The sequence below is a fragment of the Aspergillus terreus genome, genomic scaffold, assembly GCF_000149615.1.
Source record: "Aspergillus terreus NIH2624 scaffold_9 genomic scaffold, whole genome shotgun sequence".
In the NCBI taxonomy this organism is placed as follows: domain Eukaryota; kingdom Fungi; phylum Ascomycota; class Eurotiomycetes; order Eurotiales; family Aspergillaceae; genus Aspergillus; species Aspergillus terreus.
The window spans coordinates 1,390,031-1,406,115 of NT_165932.1; the positions used below are offsets into that span (position 1 = coordinate 1,390,031).

A 16,085-nucleotide genomic window follows, 5' to 3' on the forward strand; every position below is an offset into this window, starting at 1 on the left:
TTGGACATCATGTGCATACAGCTATGGATGCGTACCTGATTATGTGGCTGCCAATCTGTTCTGAGCTGTGGTCTGGAGTGGCCTCTGCTGGTCGGATGTATATTAATAGATGAGTATGAGTACGTAGTGGCAATGCAAGAGTTGGCGTGGTCTCCTGCACATGTAGGGATCATGGATTTTAGCCGCCGCAAATGGTACTATCGTCGTTTTGTAATGTGATATATTGAAGCCACGCTTCTATGTGTAAAGGTTGTTTAGTTTTATGGCTGTCTGTGTGCAAGGGCTGTCTCATGTGCCTTAACAGGCTGCTTACGAAAGTATATATCAGCGAAAACTGCGCGTGACAAGAGTTTTAGGAACTTAGTAAGTGTATTGTACTGCCACATATTTAAATTAGTCATAAATGTAACAATCGGCATCTTCGACTATGGGGCCTGCCGACTAGCATATGCATAAATGGTCATTTGAGCATCCATACTGGGTTGAGACAATGGCTGAGGATAACCCTTGCACAGCACCCACAAATTCCATGCGGGTACTTGTTCTAGAGTATTTCCTATTTGAGGCTGATAATCGATTTTTGAATAGACATTCGTTGTAGTATATGGAGGATCCTCAGAATGCATCCTTGACAGAATGTGAAGCCCAGAGCAGAGTGATGGTAGCCCAAGTGGGGCCTTGGTCTGCAGGATAGGAGCGGAAGGTTTATTATTGAATCATTTAGTTACTAGTTAGTCCTATCTGCCTAGGTGAATTTCTGCGGGCGGCTCTCGCGGAAAATACGTGGAATCCACATGAGGACGATGTGTCAGATGCAAGATGATCGTCAATGTTAGAAACTCAAGAATGACTCAACCAGCACAAAACCGCCACTCGATCAAGAGATACTACGGTATAACCTGTCTTCTTTATTTCGTATTTACTTTTCCTTCCTTTCCTTTCCTTCTCTTTCATTCTTTTTCCCTTTTGAGAGTGGCATGACCGACCGGATTTGGAGCGGTTATACCCGCCGAGCGGCTATGTCCATTTCGCCGATTATACGAAGTACTACCGGCGTGGGCCTTGAAACATGCGGGTTTTTCGGACATTATGGTTTCAAAAACACATTACGTATGGTCTGTGTAGGAGCACCATTCTTCAAGGCTTTTCGCTACTTTTCGATTTGTCACGAGCTTTGGAGGATGCAAGGGATGGATTCATTCTTAGGCCTTCCACCCATGAGATGAGACCGAACATAAGAAGGTATCTCCCAGCTATTTCAAATGCATGTGAGGGAAGAATCAACATCATAATATTATATATGGTCATATAATAATGATAGGTAGTCATTCGTAATACCAGTATAATTAGTATTATAATAAAATATATTATCACTATAGAATCGATCATGCCGCTCGGTCCGAGTGATCTTATCATATCTGATGGCTGCGCCTTGCCACTCCGCCTGCCACTTCTCCCCCCCCACTCTCTTCCCTCCTGGTCTTTTCCGATCTTCGCTCATCTCCAACAATCCAACCGCATCCCTTCCTCATTCCGCCCCTCACCCTTCCCTGATCTGATTCCTCTCTACTCACTCCAGTGTCTCGGCCCCATCGATCAGGGACGGTTGATTCTCCCCTTTCTCTTTCCCTCGTCCATCCTCCCATGCGTTGCGCGCACTCCCCATGGGTGTGGTTCGAGGTCTGAGCTTCTCGTGCAGAAGATCCCATACAGCTTGTTAACCAAGAAAGGCTGCTTCTTGGGACATACTTATTATTGCTCTACTTCCAACCTCTCGGCGCCGCGGGTGCCGCACTGCCTGTTTGGGCTTCGGGCATTCAGCCCATCGTTCACTACCGACCTAGGTAACTAACCTGGTGGTCCCTGGCGCGTGTTCGTGCATAAGTGCGATCAAATCCATTGGCCTGTCCCTTCGCCCGGGGGTTACGTCCTCCGTGACGGGTGGACTCGAAGCTCTTCCTCTGTACGACCAACCGATCGCACGATCCCGGTTCTCGTCATCCTAGCGCGCCTGAATCTGATCCGACTGACTAGTATATGAATTCCGGTGCCCGACTCCTGACGTCCCACTGGCCTCTCTGCGTCTGTCGCATTACTTTTCCTGGTCGCTGATTCACGTTGCTTTTTTTTTCTGTTTCGGACGAGATACCCCTTTTTACGTTTCTTTTATCCTTCGTCAGCCTCGGACTTTCACCTCCGTCGTCGATCTGGCCGGCCCAGTTCGTATATATTCCGTCGACAGTTTGCCTATATCGTCGCCTGTCCTTACGGCCTGACGCTGAACCGCCTCGACTGTGTACATTCAGCTGAGTTAGCTGCTCATTACTGAATTTTCGCCACTTTCGCATCTTAAATGGACGCTCTGGTGGAAGTACCCCCTCGACAGTTTCTATCAACGTGTCCGGCTGAGCCGCAATGCCCCTGCGTGATTTCTTCTCCGGACCATCCTATGGAACAATCGACCCCATGGAACATCAGAACGAGGAGGAAGGAGACCGGCTCTATCAAACTGGCTACGAGAGTGACGGTCATGGTAGTGAAACAACGTCGGACGATTCAGTCCAGGAAGGTGTCCGGAAGATCGAAGCGATAAGTTTGACGTGGACAACCAGGTCCCTCGTTGTTGCATACTTGAGGTTCGTCTCGACGGCAGTTTGACTCCGTGGAAGTCTGTGCTGACTGATCCTAGTATTTTCCTTATGGCGTTTTGTACATCTTTGGAGGGTCAGACGACTATGTCCCTCTCCGCCTACGCAACCAGTGCCTTCAGCAAACACTCGTTGATCTCAACCGTTTTGGTGGTCCAGAATGTGGTGAATGGTGAGCATAGTATGTCTGAGTCTGCATTCCACCGGCTAACGTTACCGCGCAGCTGTGATCAAACCGCCCATGGCCAAAGTGGCCGACGTCTTCGGTCGTTTCGAAGCTTTCTGTGTCTGCATCCTCATCTACGTTCTGGGCTATATTCAGATGGCCGCGTCTACCAATGTCCAGACGTACGCATCCGCTCAGATATTCTATTCCGCGGGTTCCACCGGCCTACAGATCTTGCAACAGGTCTTCATTGCCGACAGCAGTAGTCTGTTGAACAGGGCGTTCCTGGCTCTCTTGCCTGAATTTCCGTTCCTTGTAACGGTCTGGATCGGCCCGACCATCGCAGATGTCGTGCTACGCCACCTGTCCTGGCGCTGGGGCTACGGGATGTGGTCGGTTCTGCTGCCTGCCTCATTCCTCCCCCTGGCCCTGTCTTTGCTTCTGAACCAGCGTAGAGCCCGGAAGTTGAAGCTGATCAAACAGAAGTCACTGCGGCGGCGCGGATTGGTCGCAACAATTCGTCGCACCTGGTATGACCTCGATATGTTCGGACTGATTCTCCTTTCGGCCGCTGTTACGCTGATTTTGGTCCCATTGACCCTGGCCGCCAACGCCAGAAATGGATGGAAGAATGGTAGCATCCTGGTGATGATTGGGGTGGGGATCGTTTGCCTTTTGGCTTTGCCCTTGTGGGAGACTTCGAAGCGTCTCGCCCCGAAGCCTCTATTGTCTCTGCATCTGCTGAAGCAGCGGACGGCCCTCGCCGGCTGCTTTCTGGCTTTTTGGTATTTCAGTATGTTCCCATCCTCTTTCTAGTCGCTGCTTCCGACTCGGCTGACCTGACCCAGTGGCATTTTACTTTTCGGTTCAACCATACCTCTACTCCTATCTTCAGGTTGTTCAGGGTTATGAGGTTGCCACGGCCGGCCGTGTCACACAGACCTTTGCGTTTACTTCGACGATTGCCGCTTTTGTTGTGTCAATTTTGATCAAGTATACTCGCCGATACCGCATTTATGTAACAGTTGGATGCGGGATGTACATGTTGGGGTTGTTCCTGATGTTGTTTTACCGCAAGGAGGGGAGTTCGCCGGCGCAGATTTTGGGCACACAGGTTGTGGTTGGGTTGGGTGGTGGTCTGCTGAATGTCCCTGTCCAGCTCGGGGTGCAGGCCTCGGCGAGTCACCAGGAAGTCGCCGCGGCGACGGCCATGTTCCTCACGGCGATGGAGATGGGCGGAGCGGTGGGCGCGGCCATCTCGGGAGCGATCTGGACGCACAGTATTCCCCGCAAGTTACGGGAATATTTGCCGGAGGAGAACAAGGCGGACGCCAAGGAAATCTTTGGGAAACTGACCAAGGCGCTCTCGTTTCCGATGGGATCGCCGGCTCGCATCGCCATCAACCGGGCGTACCAGGAGACGATGAACAAGCTCTTGGTCCTGGCACTCATCGTGACGATCCCGCTGATCCCGCTGAGTCTAATGATGGTGAACTATAAATTGGATGAGGTGAAGACACATGGGACCAGCCACAAGTCGGACGACGGGGAGCTGGATGTTGATGCTGGACTGCTGGTCCCGGAGCGTGCGTCCGAAGCGGACGACCACGCGAAGCAAACGTGATGATACGACAGACTGTACATTCTACTCCATTCTTGGGAGTTTATTATATGATAGATGTTATGCGATGACGAATAGATGAGAATCTGATAAATGCACCTTCTTTCTGCTTGGATACGATCGATGCGGTCTGACCTCCCCTAGTCTCGTTATGGGGTTACGGAATGGGGGCAATCTCGGTGATTGGGCCCGTTAGCGACATCTAGTCGGGTTTGAATCCCGTCGTGGGAGGCCCAGGGGACGATGGCTGGGATATTGGCTAAATAGCCGATTTCTAGGGTGTTCTCCGTACGACCTACGAGTCTTTATCTAGGGGAGAATCGGGGACAGTAGGGGGCTGGATGATTGTTTGGTGGCTGTTTGATCTCGTCGTGGGAGTTGCTTTTTACATATAGAGGCCTGGATATAGATCGCACTATTGTTCTTCTCTAGAGTGGAATATAATACCGTAGAAATGAAAAAAGGGAAATTTTCTGAGGTGAAGAGGAAAAGGCCAGACCGGATTGACAGTGCGGGTTGCTCCATCTGCCAGTAGTCGGAGTCTTTAGTCAGTCCCGTCGTCCCAAAGAAAAACGAAGACTAAACCACTCCTCCACCTCGAACGTTCACCACCACCACCACACCACGTCTCTCCCTCTCCCTCACCTCTCTCCTCCTGTGGCTATTCCTCTTCTCCGTCTTTTCCTCCTCGCTTCTTCTACATTCATCCCCCCTCATCCATCGGTTATCCCACTCAGACGGCAGTCTCCTCATCCTCACCTGTCAGCAGTGGATCGCCTATTCTTCCCCTCATTCCTCTCCTTTCCCCTTCTCCTGTTCACCGCATCTTCCCTCGTTCTCCTCCCGAGGGTCTAGACACCAACTGACTTCCCCCGAATTCTGCACTCCTCGTCCTCTCCTCCAACCATCCTTCTCTCTCTTCATTGATCGCGACTTTCACACCTCTTCAACATGGTTGTCGCCACGATTAAGTACGTCTTCTCGTCCCGTCCCGCCGTCTCAATTCCCTTTCCCACCCCCCTTCCCCCCCCCCAAATCAAACCGGTGCCCCCCTCTCCCCCCCCTTTTTATATCGTCTCGCATGCCCTTGTAATCGCTTTCACTGTTGGCTAATCCCCCGTCTTTTCTAGGTGTGTCGTCGTCGGAGATGGTGCCGTGGGAAAGACCTGTCTTTTGATCTCTTACACAACAAACAAGTTCCCCTCCGAATATGTCCCCACCGTCTTCGACAACTATGCCGTCACCGTCATGTAAGTCGATCCTCTTCTTCGACCTCAGCCGACGTATAGATTGTGTATACACCGACGCGTCGCATCTTCCATCCGTGGATCTCCGATCTCCTACTGACTCGATCCTCGTAGGATCGGTGATGAGCCCTATACGCTGGGTCTGTTTGATACGGCCGGTCAGGAGGATTACGATCGTCTGCGTCCCCTCTCCTACCCTCAAACCGATGTCTTCCTGGTGTGCTTCTCCGTCACCTCCCCCGCCTCCTTCGAGAACGTGCGCGAGAAATGGTTCCCCGAGGTCCACCACCACTGCCCCGGGGTCCCCTGCTTGATCGTGGGAACCCAGACCGATCTGCGCGATGACCCCGCCGTCCGCGAAAAGCTAGCCCGCCAGAAGATGCAACCCATCCGCAAGGAGGACGGCGATCGCATGGCCAAGGAGCTCGGCGCTGTGAAATATGTCGAATGTTCCGCCCTGACCCAGTATAAGCTCAAGGATGTTTTTGACGAGGTGAGTTTGGCCGATTGACGATATATTCCGGGGTCATGTTAACCTGGTCTAGGCTATTGTTGCTGCGCTGGAGCCGGCACCGAAGAAAAAGTCCAAGTGTGTCTTGCTGTAATTGGTGGTGTCGCCCTCCCGTCGCATCTTGTCCGATTGAAAGATGTGGAGCATACGAAAGAACGTTGTCATGGAATCTCTGAATAATCGTGATTTTGATGGAACGGGTCACGCCAGTTCATGAGTCGACTGACCCTTGTCACCGTGTTCCGCGACGAACTATTTTGGATGGTTGTCATCACATTTCCCCCCTCGGTTATGACACTCCCTACCCTGATACCCTGAGATTCCGACCCTGTCGCAGACTCTTTGACGACCCATCTTCTTTCAGCCGTGACCCCTCCCTATCCGGTCCTATTCCTATTTCCCTTCTCTTCCCTTTCCCGTCACCTTCTCTCCGGCGCGACCCACCGACCTTTTCCCCTTCCACTGTCTATTTTCGAATCATTTTACCTCTCATCGTCTCTATCGGCGTTGGAAGTCGAGGCGTCTTTTTTTTTTTCATCATCTTTTTCTTGGCTGGCTGATGGTTTGATCTGCTTATTCCATATTCTCGATTTGTTGTCTCGTCTGCGCTGCTCCTGTTACGTGTGCTGTGCCATTTGATTGATCATACTTCGATCCGGGACTAGATAGCTCAGAGACAACAGTGATGACCATATTCGAGCACTGCCAACGGCGTGTAGCGGGGCCTGATATACTGATCTACCGTGGTAGTTTGGACTGTTCATCTTCATTTATATATGAGACGAGGCACATTGCCGTGTGTTTCTAGTTCATCGATTCATCTACATCCCACTGTACAGGGCTCTTCGTAAGATCATATCGCATTTACAGTTCGTCCTTGACCTCCTTCTCGGCGGGCGCCTCGCCCGCCACAGCCTCCTTGCGGCCGTACCAACCGCCGAGATCCTGCCCGGCGCCGGCCTTGACCATGCTGGTGATGATCTCGAAGGCGACCTGGGCGGCGGCCAGGGCGGTGGTCTCGCCCTTGTTGTCGTAGCTGGGCGACACCTCGACGATATCGGCACCCACAATGTTCAGCTTCTCGATGCCGCGCAGGATGCGGATGAACTCGCGGGTGGTCCAGCCGCCGGGCTCGGGGGTGCCGGTGCCGGGGGCGGTGGCCGGGTCGAGCACGTCGATATCAACGGAGAGGTAGACGGGCTGGTCCGGGTCGAGACCGATGCGGTCAATGATCTTGTCGATGATGCCGACGGGCCCGCCCAGCTCGTCGATGTCGTCGGCGTGGATGCGCAGGAAGCCCTGCTCGGGGCCGGGGTTGGTGTAGTCGCTGTCGTCAACGCCGGTGAGGCGGGTGCGCAGACCCGCATGGGCGGACGTCGCGTTGCAGATGAGGCCCTCGCGGCTGGCCTTGTGGAAGAAGCTGCCGTGGTTGAAGTGCGTCTGCTCCGACTGCCAGTACGCCGAGTACCGCACCGGGTTCCACGTGTCCAGGTGCGCGTCAAAGTGCAGCACCGTGATGGGCTTCCCGTAGATCTGGTACAGCGCTCGCAGCGCCGGCAGCGCCACGCTGTGGTCGCCCCCCAGCGTCACCAGCTTCGCCTTGCCCGCCGAGATACCCTTGGTGCCGTGCGCCGCCTCCGCCGGCGTCACGGCCGCCCGCGACCCCAGCTCCAGAAAAGCCTCGTACATCTGCCGCTCCGCCAGCGCGTTGTCGAACGGCGTGATCGGGATGTCGCCGCAGTCCGTCACTTTCGCCCACGAGCTGTACGGATTGATGCCTGCGCGCGTGTTGTACGCCGTGCCGGCCATCTGGCGCGCGCTGGCGGCGCGGATGGCGCGGGGACCGAACCGGGCGCCTATGGTCCTGGTTAGATGAATTGGAGGGGATAGCGGGAAGGAGGCGTACCTGGTCGGTAGCTGACGGCGGTGTCGAACGGCGCGCCGATCACGGCGATGTCATATCGCTCGTCAGGCTCGACGAGACATTTGATCGGCTTGAGATGCGCAAAGCTGGCGATGCCGGTGAAAGTGAACTGGGGCGATGAGTATGCGAACGGTCGTAGGTAGGTAGATAGCGATCAGCCCGGAGTCATACCTCTTGGTCCCATTTTTTCAACAGTTCCGCGCGCAGATGCTCGGGGACGACCTCGGCGTCGTCGTGGTGGGCGTGGGACAGCGCAGTGCCGGCGAGAGCCAGCAAACCGAGCCACTTCATGGTTGATGATGAGGGAGCTGTAGAATGGAGGAGAGAGGGGAGTGAAGAAGAAGAGAAGCATGAGGCCTGATGGAGAAGTATATTTTGTAGATGAAAAAAAGTGGGCCTCGCGGTGACGTCGTCGTGCAGACTTTCCCTTCTGGGATGGATTCTCCTCTCTGTGCAGTGATTAGTACCTATTCCCTCCTCCGTACCTCTACCTAGGTACAACCACTCCATCTTCTTGACTCTTCTGGTACTACTTTATCGCCACTCTATCGTGATCGGCCACTCCAGAATGCCATGCGTCGTGTTGTCGTGACGGGTCTAGGTGCAGTCACTCCCTTGGGAGTCGGTATGTTTTTCCTCTTTTTCTCTCTTCAATCATCCTGTCCCCTTCTATCCTCTGTCCTATCCTCTATCCCCATCAGACGATCCCTTCTCCTGTCAACTTCCTTTTCGAGACATCGCCGGCTGTCTCCACCTGCCCAGGAAGGTAGTTGGACACGATAAGAGGGGATGTCCCATGTTTGATTTGATCAATCCTCCCCGGCTATCTGCACGGCACGGTTCGCTCACCTCGCTCCTTAGGGATCCGTCGGACTTGGAGTCGTCTGCTCGACGGCCACTGCGGCATTGTCAATGTCCGCCATCGTGATCCCAGGTTCGCCGATTTGCCCTGTCAGATCGCCGCCGTCGTTCCGTCTGGAAAACGTCAGGATGGCGGTTGGACGGCGTCCGAATGGCTGAGTAGAGATGTACGTTTGTCTTACTATCGTTTGTATTATTTCTTCCCCTCTACAGTACAAGGCTGATAAATGTAGGAGGAGCGCAAAATGGCTCGTTTCGCCCAGTATGCTCTGGCTGCGTCCGAAGAGGCGCTGCAAGATGCCGGTTGGATGCCATCGACGTTCGAACAGAAGGAATCCACGGTGCGGTGCTTGACTCGACCATCCGATCGCCAGACTAACGAGATGGCAGGGAATCTGCCTGGGCTCGGGCATAGGCAATTTTGACGAAATCTACGACACTGTTGTGGCCTATGATAAAGGGGTCGGTCAACCTCGCTCCGTGGAATTCGCCCGTTAACTTTCCTAGGGCTATCGAAAGGTCTCGCCGTTATTCGTCCCCAAGCTTCTCATCAACCTCGGCGCCGGTCATATCTCCATGAAATATGGATTCATGGTATGTCCACCGCCCTACTATTGCGCTGTCTCTAACCCACTCAGGGCCCCAACCACGCCGCCACAACGGCATGTACCACCGGCGCGCACTCTATCGGAGATGCGGCACGCTTCATCGCGTGCGGCGATGCGAATGTCATGCTCGCTGGCGGGGCGGAGTCGTGCATTCACCCCCTGGCCATCGGAGGGTTCGCGCGAGCCCGCAGTCTGGCAACCAGCTACAATGACACCCCCGACAAGGCGTCGCGGCCGTTCGACGCAGACCGTGAGGGGTTCGTGGTTGGGGAAGGCGCCGCCATGGTGATTCTCGAGGTAGGCCCTGCGAATTCCACGCGGGCCGTATGAAAGCTGACCTCTCAGGAACTGGAACACGCCAAGGCTAGAGGCGCCCACATCTATGCCGAGCTGAAAGGATACGGCTGCTCGGGTGATGCGCACCACATGACGGCGCCCAAGGAAAACGGCGAAGGCGCCCTCCTCGCCATGAGGAAAGCCCTGAAGAACGCACAGCTGCCGCCGTCCGCAGTCGACTATGTCAATGCGCATGCTACGTCTACGGTGGTGGGCGACGCCGCGGAGAACGCGGCCATCAAGACTCTCCTCCTCTCCCCCGGGGGGAAAGAGAAGGCTGCGGATGTGAACATCAGTAGCACCAAGGGCGCTGTTGGACATTTACTCGGCGGAGCGGGGGCCATCGAGGCGCTGTTCACGATCCTGGCGATTCACGAGGTATGTAAAGGTCCCTTACGCGAGGGGTGTGCTAATGCGATTAGAATGTGATGCCTCCGACGGTTAACTTGGAGCGGTTGGCTGATGGCTTCGACTGCAACTATGCGCCCAAGGCGGCGCAGGAGCGCCGCATCGATGTGGCGCTGACGAACAGCTTCGGCTTCGGAGGGACCAACAGTAGTTTGTGTTTCTCGCGTGTAAGGTAGATAGATGTATATAGTGGCGATAATGTATGATATACAACATGAACTTTTGATGGAGTCTATATGACGCCTTCTTTGTCCCTAATATTCTTCACTTGATAGGGCCTCACGTGACCACCCGATGCGGAGCCCCGATCGATCGGATCACGGGGATCCAGAACCACCTACGCTCACTCCGCCATCACCTTTCTCTGATCCCGCCTGGTTGCCGGTTCAGATCACTCGCTCTATTGTGTAATTGGTCTTTTTTGACGACTGGGTTTTTCTTGGATTGTTTTGGAGCTGCCTTGGTCACGATGGCTGCCAACGGCGATAGCGGTAAAGGTGCGTACCATCTACTCCCATACCTACCTTTCTTGCCGTTCTCTTTACGGAGTTCGTCCTGTGTATGAGATCTATGAAAGACGGCTAACTTAGGTGCAGGCGCAGGCAGTCTGGTCGATGCGTCGGGGTACAAGTATTCGGACAAAGACACAAAACAGGGGAAGATCAAGCTGAAGAAGGCGGCGAAGCTGGGGGGAAAGAAGAAGAATGACGGTATTACCCTGCCTATTCTCCATTTCTCTTCTAGTTGAAGGAGGGCGCCCGTCCCTCACCATCAAAATCAAACCAATGCGAGCAGCGCTGATCGGAACGATGATAAAGAACCCCCCGAGTCGCCCGGTTCCTCGCCGATCCTCCCCGAAATCGACGAAAAGACCCTCGCGGCGTTCCCAACTGGCAAGCCGCGCGAGGAAGACCATCTCGAGACAGTCATCTGCAAGACGTGCAAGCGACCCGTGCTGAAGACGACGGCGGCGGAGCACATCCGCGGCTGCATCAAGGCGAAGCAGGAGAAGGCGCGGCGGAAGAAGGAGGCGCGCGACGCGGCCAACCGGGCCAAGGAGAAGGGCGGGGATGTCAAGGACGGCGATGAGGACGCGGACGGCGGCGGCGGTGCGGGCGACGACGCCATGAAAGGGCAGAAGAGTGCCAAGAAGAGCGCCGTCAAGGGCATGGCGGACGACGGCACGAAGAAGGGCAAGAAGCGCAAGGCTGGGGTCGAGGGCGGCGACGATGACAAGGATACCAAGGAGCCCAAGAAGAAGAAGAAAAAGGAGGAGCCCAAGCCCAAGGCGCCCAAGCCTAAGGGACCCGTGGATGTCGAGAAGCAGTGCGGTGTCACCCTTCCGAATGGCGCGCAGTGTGCGCGCTCGTTGACGTGCAAGAGCCATTCGATGGGTGCGAAGCGCGCGGTGCCGGGTCGGTCCCTGCCGTATGATATGCTGTTGCAGGCGTATCAGAAGAAGAATCAGGCGAGGCAGCAGAGTGCGTTCTTTCTTCGCTTTCTTGGTACTATGTGGTGGTTGGCGAGCTAACATCTAGCAGAAGCGGCAATCGATGCCAATGCTCCGCTCCAGGATGATCTGGAGAATAACGGTCCCGTGGATTCGGACGAGGAGAAGGACGCCGTCATGGCGGCGATTGCGCGGTCCCATCCCAGGCCGCTTGTCACGCATACGCTCATCTCGACCAAGAAGAAGTACCAGTACGTCCGGATCAAGGAAATGCTCTCGCATGCGCTGGGGGGTGCGCGCGGCGGCGGGCTCTTCTCGACCGGCGACATGTCTCCGCCCATGGATGGGAATTTGTTCCAGCCCGTCGGAGACATCACGCTGTCTCCTAATCTCCCTTCACACGGTAGCGCTGCTGCAGACAATGCGGGTGACACCGCAAACCAGACGCCGGCGCAGGCAGCGAAGAAACTGCCCCTGACGACGGGGGCTTCTTAACGATGAGCAAAAAGTGCTCGGCGTGTGTTTACGAGTGGAGATGAGTCATGACGAAATTGTACTTCTACTGTTTACGGGATGGGTGCGTCTTGGGCGTTGGACATGTCTTTGTTTGTTTGTTGGATGTGATACCCCGGAGTTTGCTGTAGTACTGGCGTGTGATATATATTAGATTGCCAGATGAATGGAGTATCTGGAGTGTCCAGGAGTATTACCTTCAAGGTTATATACCACAGTGCATGGAGTAGGTACATTTATCGTAGTAGTAAGCTTGGTGGTGATAGTCGAGGGGAGTTCTGCCTCAGGCATCACACCTAACTTCCGCCTCATCTCGTGAGCGTCCTGCCGCTTTGTTCTTCTTCTCCTCCTCCAGCTCTGTGGCTCTTCGATCTTACTTTCGCCTCATATCCACCGCCACTGTGGAACCACAGCTCTTGCGCCTGCGGGCGAGAGCTCTTGATCTGTCCGCGACCACCCCTTCCTGGCGTATACGCACGCCTCCCCCTGCAACGAACCCCAAACCCGATAGAGTCAGTTAGACCTCTTGCCACTCCCCCCGAACACTACCACGATGAGCAATTCGGTCCCCGATCTCGACGCCGTCGGCATCAAGGCCGAACCCGAACTGGCCGACCAGTTCCGCCGTGAGGTCGCCGCCCTCCTCGGCCGCAACAACCTCAACTTCCCCGGCGCCCAGCCCGTCAGCTTCTCCAAACGCCACCTCCAGGAGCTCCAACGCGAAGACTACTATGTCTGCGAGAAGACCGATGGCATCCGCTGTCTGCTGTACTTTGCGCGCGGAGACCCCGACTCGGAGATGCAGGAAATCCACTACCTCATCGACCGCAAGAACGACTACCGCTACGTGCCTGGACTGCACTTTCCCCTACCCGACGACGACACCTTCCAGTCGTTCCACGTCGACACGCTGGTGGACGGCGAGCTGGTCAACGACACATACGAGGACGGCACGCAGCAGCTCAAATACCTCGTGTTCGACTGCCTGGTGCTGGACGGGCAGAGCCTGATGCACCGCACGCTGGACAAGCGGCTCGCGTACTTCCAGGAGAAGGTGCTGAAGCCGTACAACGCGCTGTACCAGCGGTTCCCGGAGGAGAAGAAGCACCGGGTGTTCGCGGTCGAGGACAAGTCGACGCAGGTCAGCTACGGCATCGAGATGATGTTCCGCGACATCATCCCGACGGTCAAGAAGATCCACGGCAACGACGGGCTCATCTTCACCTGCCGCAGCACGCCGTACCGCATCGGCACCGACGAGCACATCCTCAAGTGGAAGCCGCCCAGCGAGAACACTATCGACTTCCGCATGCGCCTCGAGTTCCCCGTCCTCGAGCCTGACTCTGACGACGAGGCCGAAGGCGTCGTCGAACCCTACCCGGACTACGACGCCCTCCCCATCTGCCACCTCTTCGTCGGCCTGAACGCCAACGAGTACCGCTACTTCGGCGAGATGTACGTCACCCCGGCCGAGTGGGAGGACCTCAAGGCCCTCAACCTGCCCCTCGATGATTCCATCGTCGAGTGCTACAAGGACGAACAGGGCCGCTGGCGCTTCCACCGCCTCCGCGACGACAAGGCCGACGCCAACCACATCTCCACCGTCGAGAAGGTCCTACAGAGCATCGAGGACCGCGTCACCGAGGAGGACCTCATCCGCGCCGCCCCCGCCATCAAGGCCGCCTGGAAGAAACGCCAGGCCCAGATGGCCTCCGAGGACGAGGAGCGCAAGCGACGCGCCCGACAAGCTCCGCCCCATCCGAACGGGAACGGCGTCAAGCGGAAGTTTGAAGAGTCTTAGTTTTCGTCCTCTTTCATCGTTTTATTCTTTGTGCTTTGTGTTTTGGGGTATAGGCGCTGGGCGTTTCACTTGTATATGGGTGGAGCTGGGCAGCAAAACGGTCGGTCTGGGCTGGTCTGTACTGTATTTACTCACGGGGACTTGTGTCCCTGGCTATTGGATTGTTGGTTGGCGGACTCATACATGTTAAGACTACGCACAAGACTCATGAAATAGGTTCAAGATGATACATTGAATGGGTAACTGGCACGGGAAAAAAACCACACAAATCATACATGCACGCTTATCGTTTCTTGATGCTCACGTCGATGTTGCCGATCGCCCACGCCGCCACAAACACCGTCAGGAGTCCGGCTGTGATGGTCACGGGCTTGCGCATGCCGTCCCAGAAGGAGTAGTCGTACGTCACCTGTTGATAGCTATTAGATGGGAATCTGAAATAATGTAAGGAGAGACATACCAAGAGCTGTGCGTCCCGCGCTTCGTCGGACAGATTGTCCACGGTCAAAGTGAGGGCGGTGCGGCCCAGGGTATCCATAAAGGTCTTGTGGGGCGTCACAGAGGCCTTGATGTTGGCCGAGTTGGGAAGGCCGTTGGAGGAGTCCTTGTCGAGGAGCTCGTAGCGCACGTTACGCGCGCCCTCAGGCAGGATGACGCGCACGACGACATGCTCGTACTGCACGCCCTCGGCCACCTTGGGGCCCTCGAGGAAGGGCACCTTCAGCACGTAGGCGGAGTCGGAGACGGCGCGCAGGTAGGCGGCCAGGTCGTCGTTCCAGCCGATGCGGAAGCTGTAGTTCCAGCCGCCGAAGACGGGATAGCGGGGCTTGAGCTCGAGGGAGGCGTCGCGGGCGGGCGGCTTGCCCGGGCGGAAGCGGCTGGTGGAGACGTTGCCGATGTCGTCAGTGAAGTAGGGGTCGACGGCGCCGGGCTTGAGGGGCACGCGCAGCTCGCGGATGGCCGACGACGGCATCTGCTGGAAGTTGGCGACGGTCCACTCGACGCGCGAGAACTGCGTCGCCAGCGCCGACCCGTTGTTGCGCAGCCAGTACCGCTCCTCCGTCGCCAGGTTGCCGCCCCAGTGCGACACCTCCACGTCGCGCTCCAGCAGCGACGCCGTGATCACCGGCTTGGTGAACTCGTACCGCACCGTCACCGGGTAGGTGGTGCGCGCGGCGACGGCGTCGTAGGGCCCGTATGTGTACGCCGTGCCCTGGCGCTCCGGGTCGCTGCCGGACTTGAGCCCCGACGTCGTCGTGTACTCGGGGACGTTGGTGCTGGGCAGCTTGAGCATGGTCTTCTGCGTGGCCGTGTCGTAGGCGGACGGCGTGTACGCCGAGAACGAGTAGCTGAGGTACTGCTTGTCGGACTGCTGGATGGCCGCGGGCCGGGGCGAGAGGGCGTTGAGGATGTAGTAGGAGATTCCGAGGGTCATCTGCGACTTGGGCGCGAGCGGTTCAGGGAAGTCAATCACGAAGTATTGGACGTCGCTGGGATGTGTTAGCGTTGAAGCAACCGTGGCGTGTCGTTATCTGGCTAGCCATTGACCGCCGTGGGAGGCCAGATGAACGCACCTGGGAGAATCCACCAGCAACGAATCCACCTCGAAGCGCCCCTTCTCCGGGGCTTTCTTGTCTCGCACCTCGAGACCGCCGACCTTGTCGAAGACCTCGGTGGGCATGGCCAGGTAGTAGGAGCTGCGTGGCTCGGTATCGACGTTTTCGACGACGACATTGATGGTCTCGCGGACATAGCCTTTCTCGAGATTGGTCGTCCGCACCAGATTGACGTTCTTAAAGGCCGGCGGGGGCGTGAAATCGGCCGCCGTCGACTCAGCGGCGCATGCAAGACTGGTAAACAGTCCGCAGACGGCGGCGATGGCAGTAAACGGCCTCATTGTGAGGGGACGAGGGGGTCTAATGCCGTAGACCGCACGGAGGATCTCTCGCCAGGAGAAGATAGCCGAGTGAGGGGCAGGGAGAGAAGAGAGA

The 16,085-nt window shown here is 56.1% G+C and overlaps 6 protein-coding genes across 6 annotated transcripts; 4 read left to right on the plus strand and 2 right to left on the minus strand.

Moving 5' to 3' along the window:
* Positions 1-2,415: 2,415 nt before the first annotated feature.
* On the plus strand, positions 2,416-4,438 carry mirC (siderochrome-iron transporter MirC; the record flags this gene model as incomplete). Its single annotated transcript, XM_001215940.1, has 4 exons — positions 2,416-2,636; positions 2,690-2,829; positions 2,873-3,607; positions 3,663-4,438. 4 exons carry the CDS (start codon positions 2,416-2,418, stop codon positions 4,436-4,438), a joined length of 1,872 nt encoding a protein of 623 aa, XP_001215940.1.
* Positions 4,439-5,386: 948 nt separating this feature from the next.
* Positions 5,387-6,287, plus strand: cdc42 (Rho family GTPase CDC42; the record flags this gene model as incomplete). The annotated part of the gene is made up of 4 exons (XM_001215941.1): positions 5,387-5,406; positions 5,566-5,685; positions 5,797-6,175; positions 6,228-6,287. 4 exons carry the CDS (start codon positions 5,387-5,389, stop codon positions 6,285-6,287), a joined length of 579 nt encoding a protein of 192 aa, XP_001215941.1.
* A 770-nt stretch (positions 6,288-7,057) lies between these two features.
* Positions 7,058-8,627, minus strand: ATEG_06764 (agmatinase; the record flags this gene model as incomplete). The annotated part of the gene is made up of 3 exons (XM_001215942.1): positions 7,058-8,049; positions 8,100-8,226; positions 8,289-8,627. The coding sequence occupies 3 exons, from the start codon at positions 8,625-8,627 to the stop codon at positions 7,058-7,060; spliced, it is 1,458 nt and encodes a 485-aa protein (XP_001215942.1).
* Positions 8,628-9,223: 596 nt separating this feature from the next.
* Positions 9,224-12,275, plus strand: ATEG_06765 (uncharacterized protein; the record flags this gene model as incomplete). The annotated part of the gene is made up of 9 exons (XM_001215943.1): positions 9,224-9,319; positions 9,486-9,572; positions 9,617-9,883; positions 9,932-10,300; positions 10,345-10,480; positions 10,606-10,827; positions 10,921-11,040; positions 11,149-11,811; positions 11,869-12,275. The coding sequence occupies 9 exons, from the start codon at positions 9,224-9,226 to the stop codon at positions 12,273-12,275; spliced, it is 2,367 nt and encodes a 788-aa protein (XP_001215943.1).
* Positions 12,276-12,846: 571 nt separating this feature from the next.
* ATEG_06766 (mRNA guanylyltransferase) lies at positions 12,847-13,717 on the plus strand (the record flags this gene model as incomplete). The annotated part of the gene is made up of 2 exons (XM_001215944.1): positions 12,847-13,434; positions 13,655-13,717. The coding sequence occupies 2 exons, from the start codon at positions 12,847-12,849 to the stop codon at positions 13,715-13,717; spliced, it is 651 nt and encodes a 216-aa protein (XP_001215944.1).
* A 660-nt stretch (positions 13,718-14,377) lies between these two features.
* On the minus strand, positions 14,378-15,991 carry ATEG_06767 (dolichyl-diphosphooligosaccharide--protein glycotransferase subunit OST1; the record flags this gene model as incomplete). The annotated part of the gene is made up of 3 exons (XM_001215945.1): positions 14,378-14,503; positions 14,555-15,584; positions 15,669-15,991. 3 exons carry the CDS (start codon positions 15,989-15,991, stop codon positions 14,378-14,380), a joined length of 1,479 nt encoding a protein of 492 aa, XP_001215945.1.
* Between the last annotated feature and the right edge of the window lie 94 nt (positions 15,992-16,085).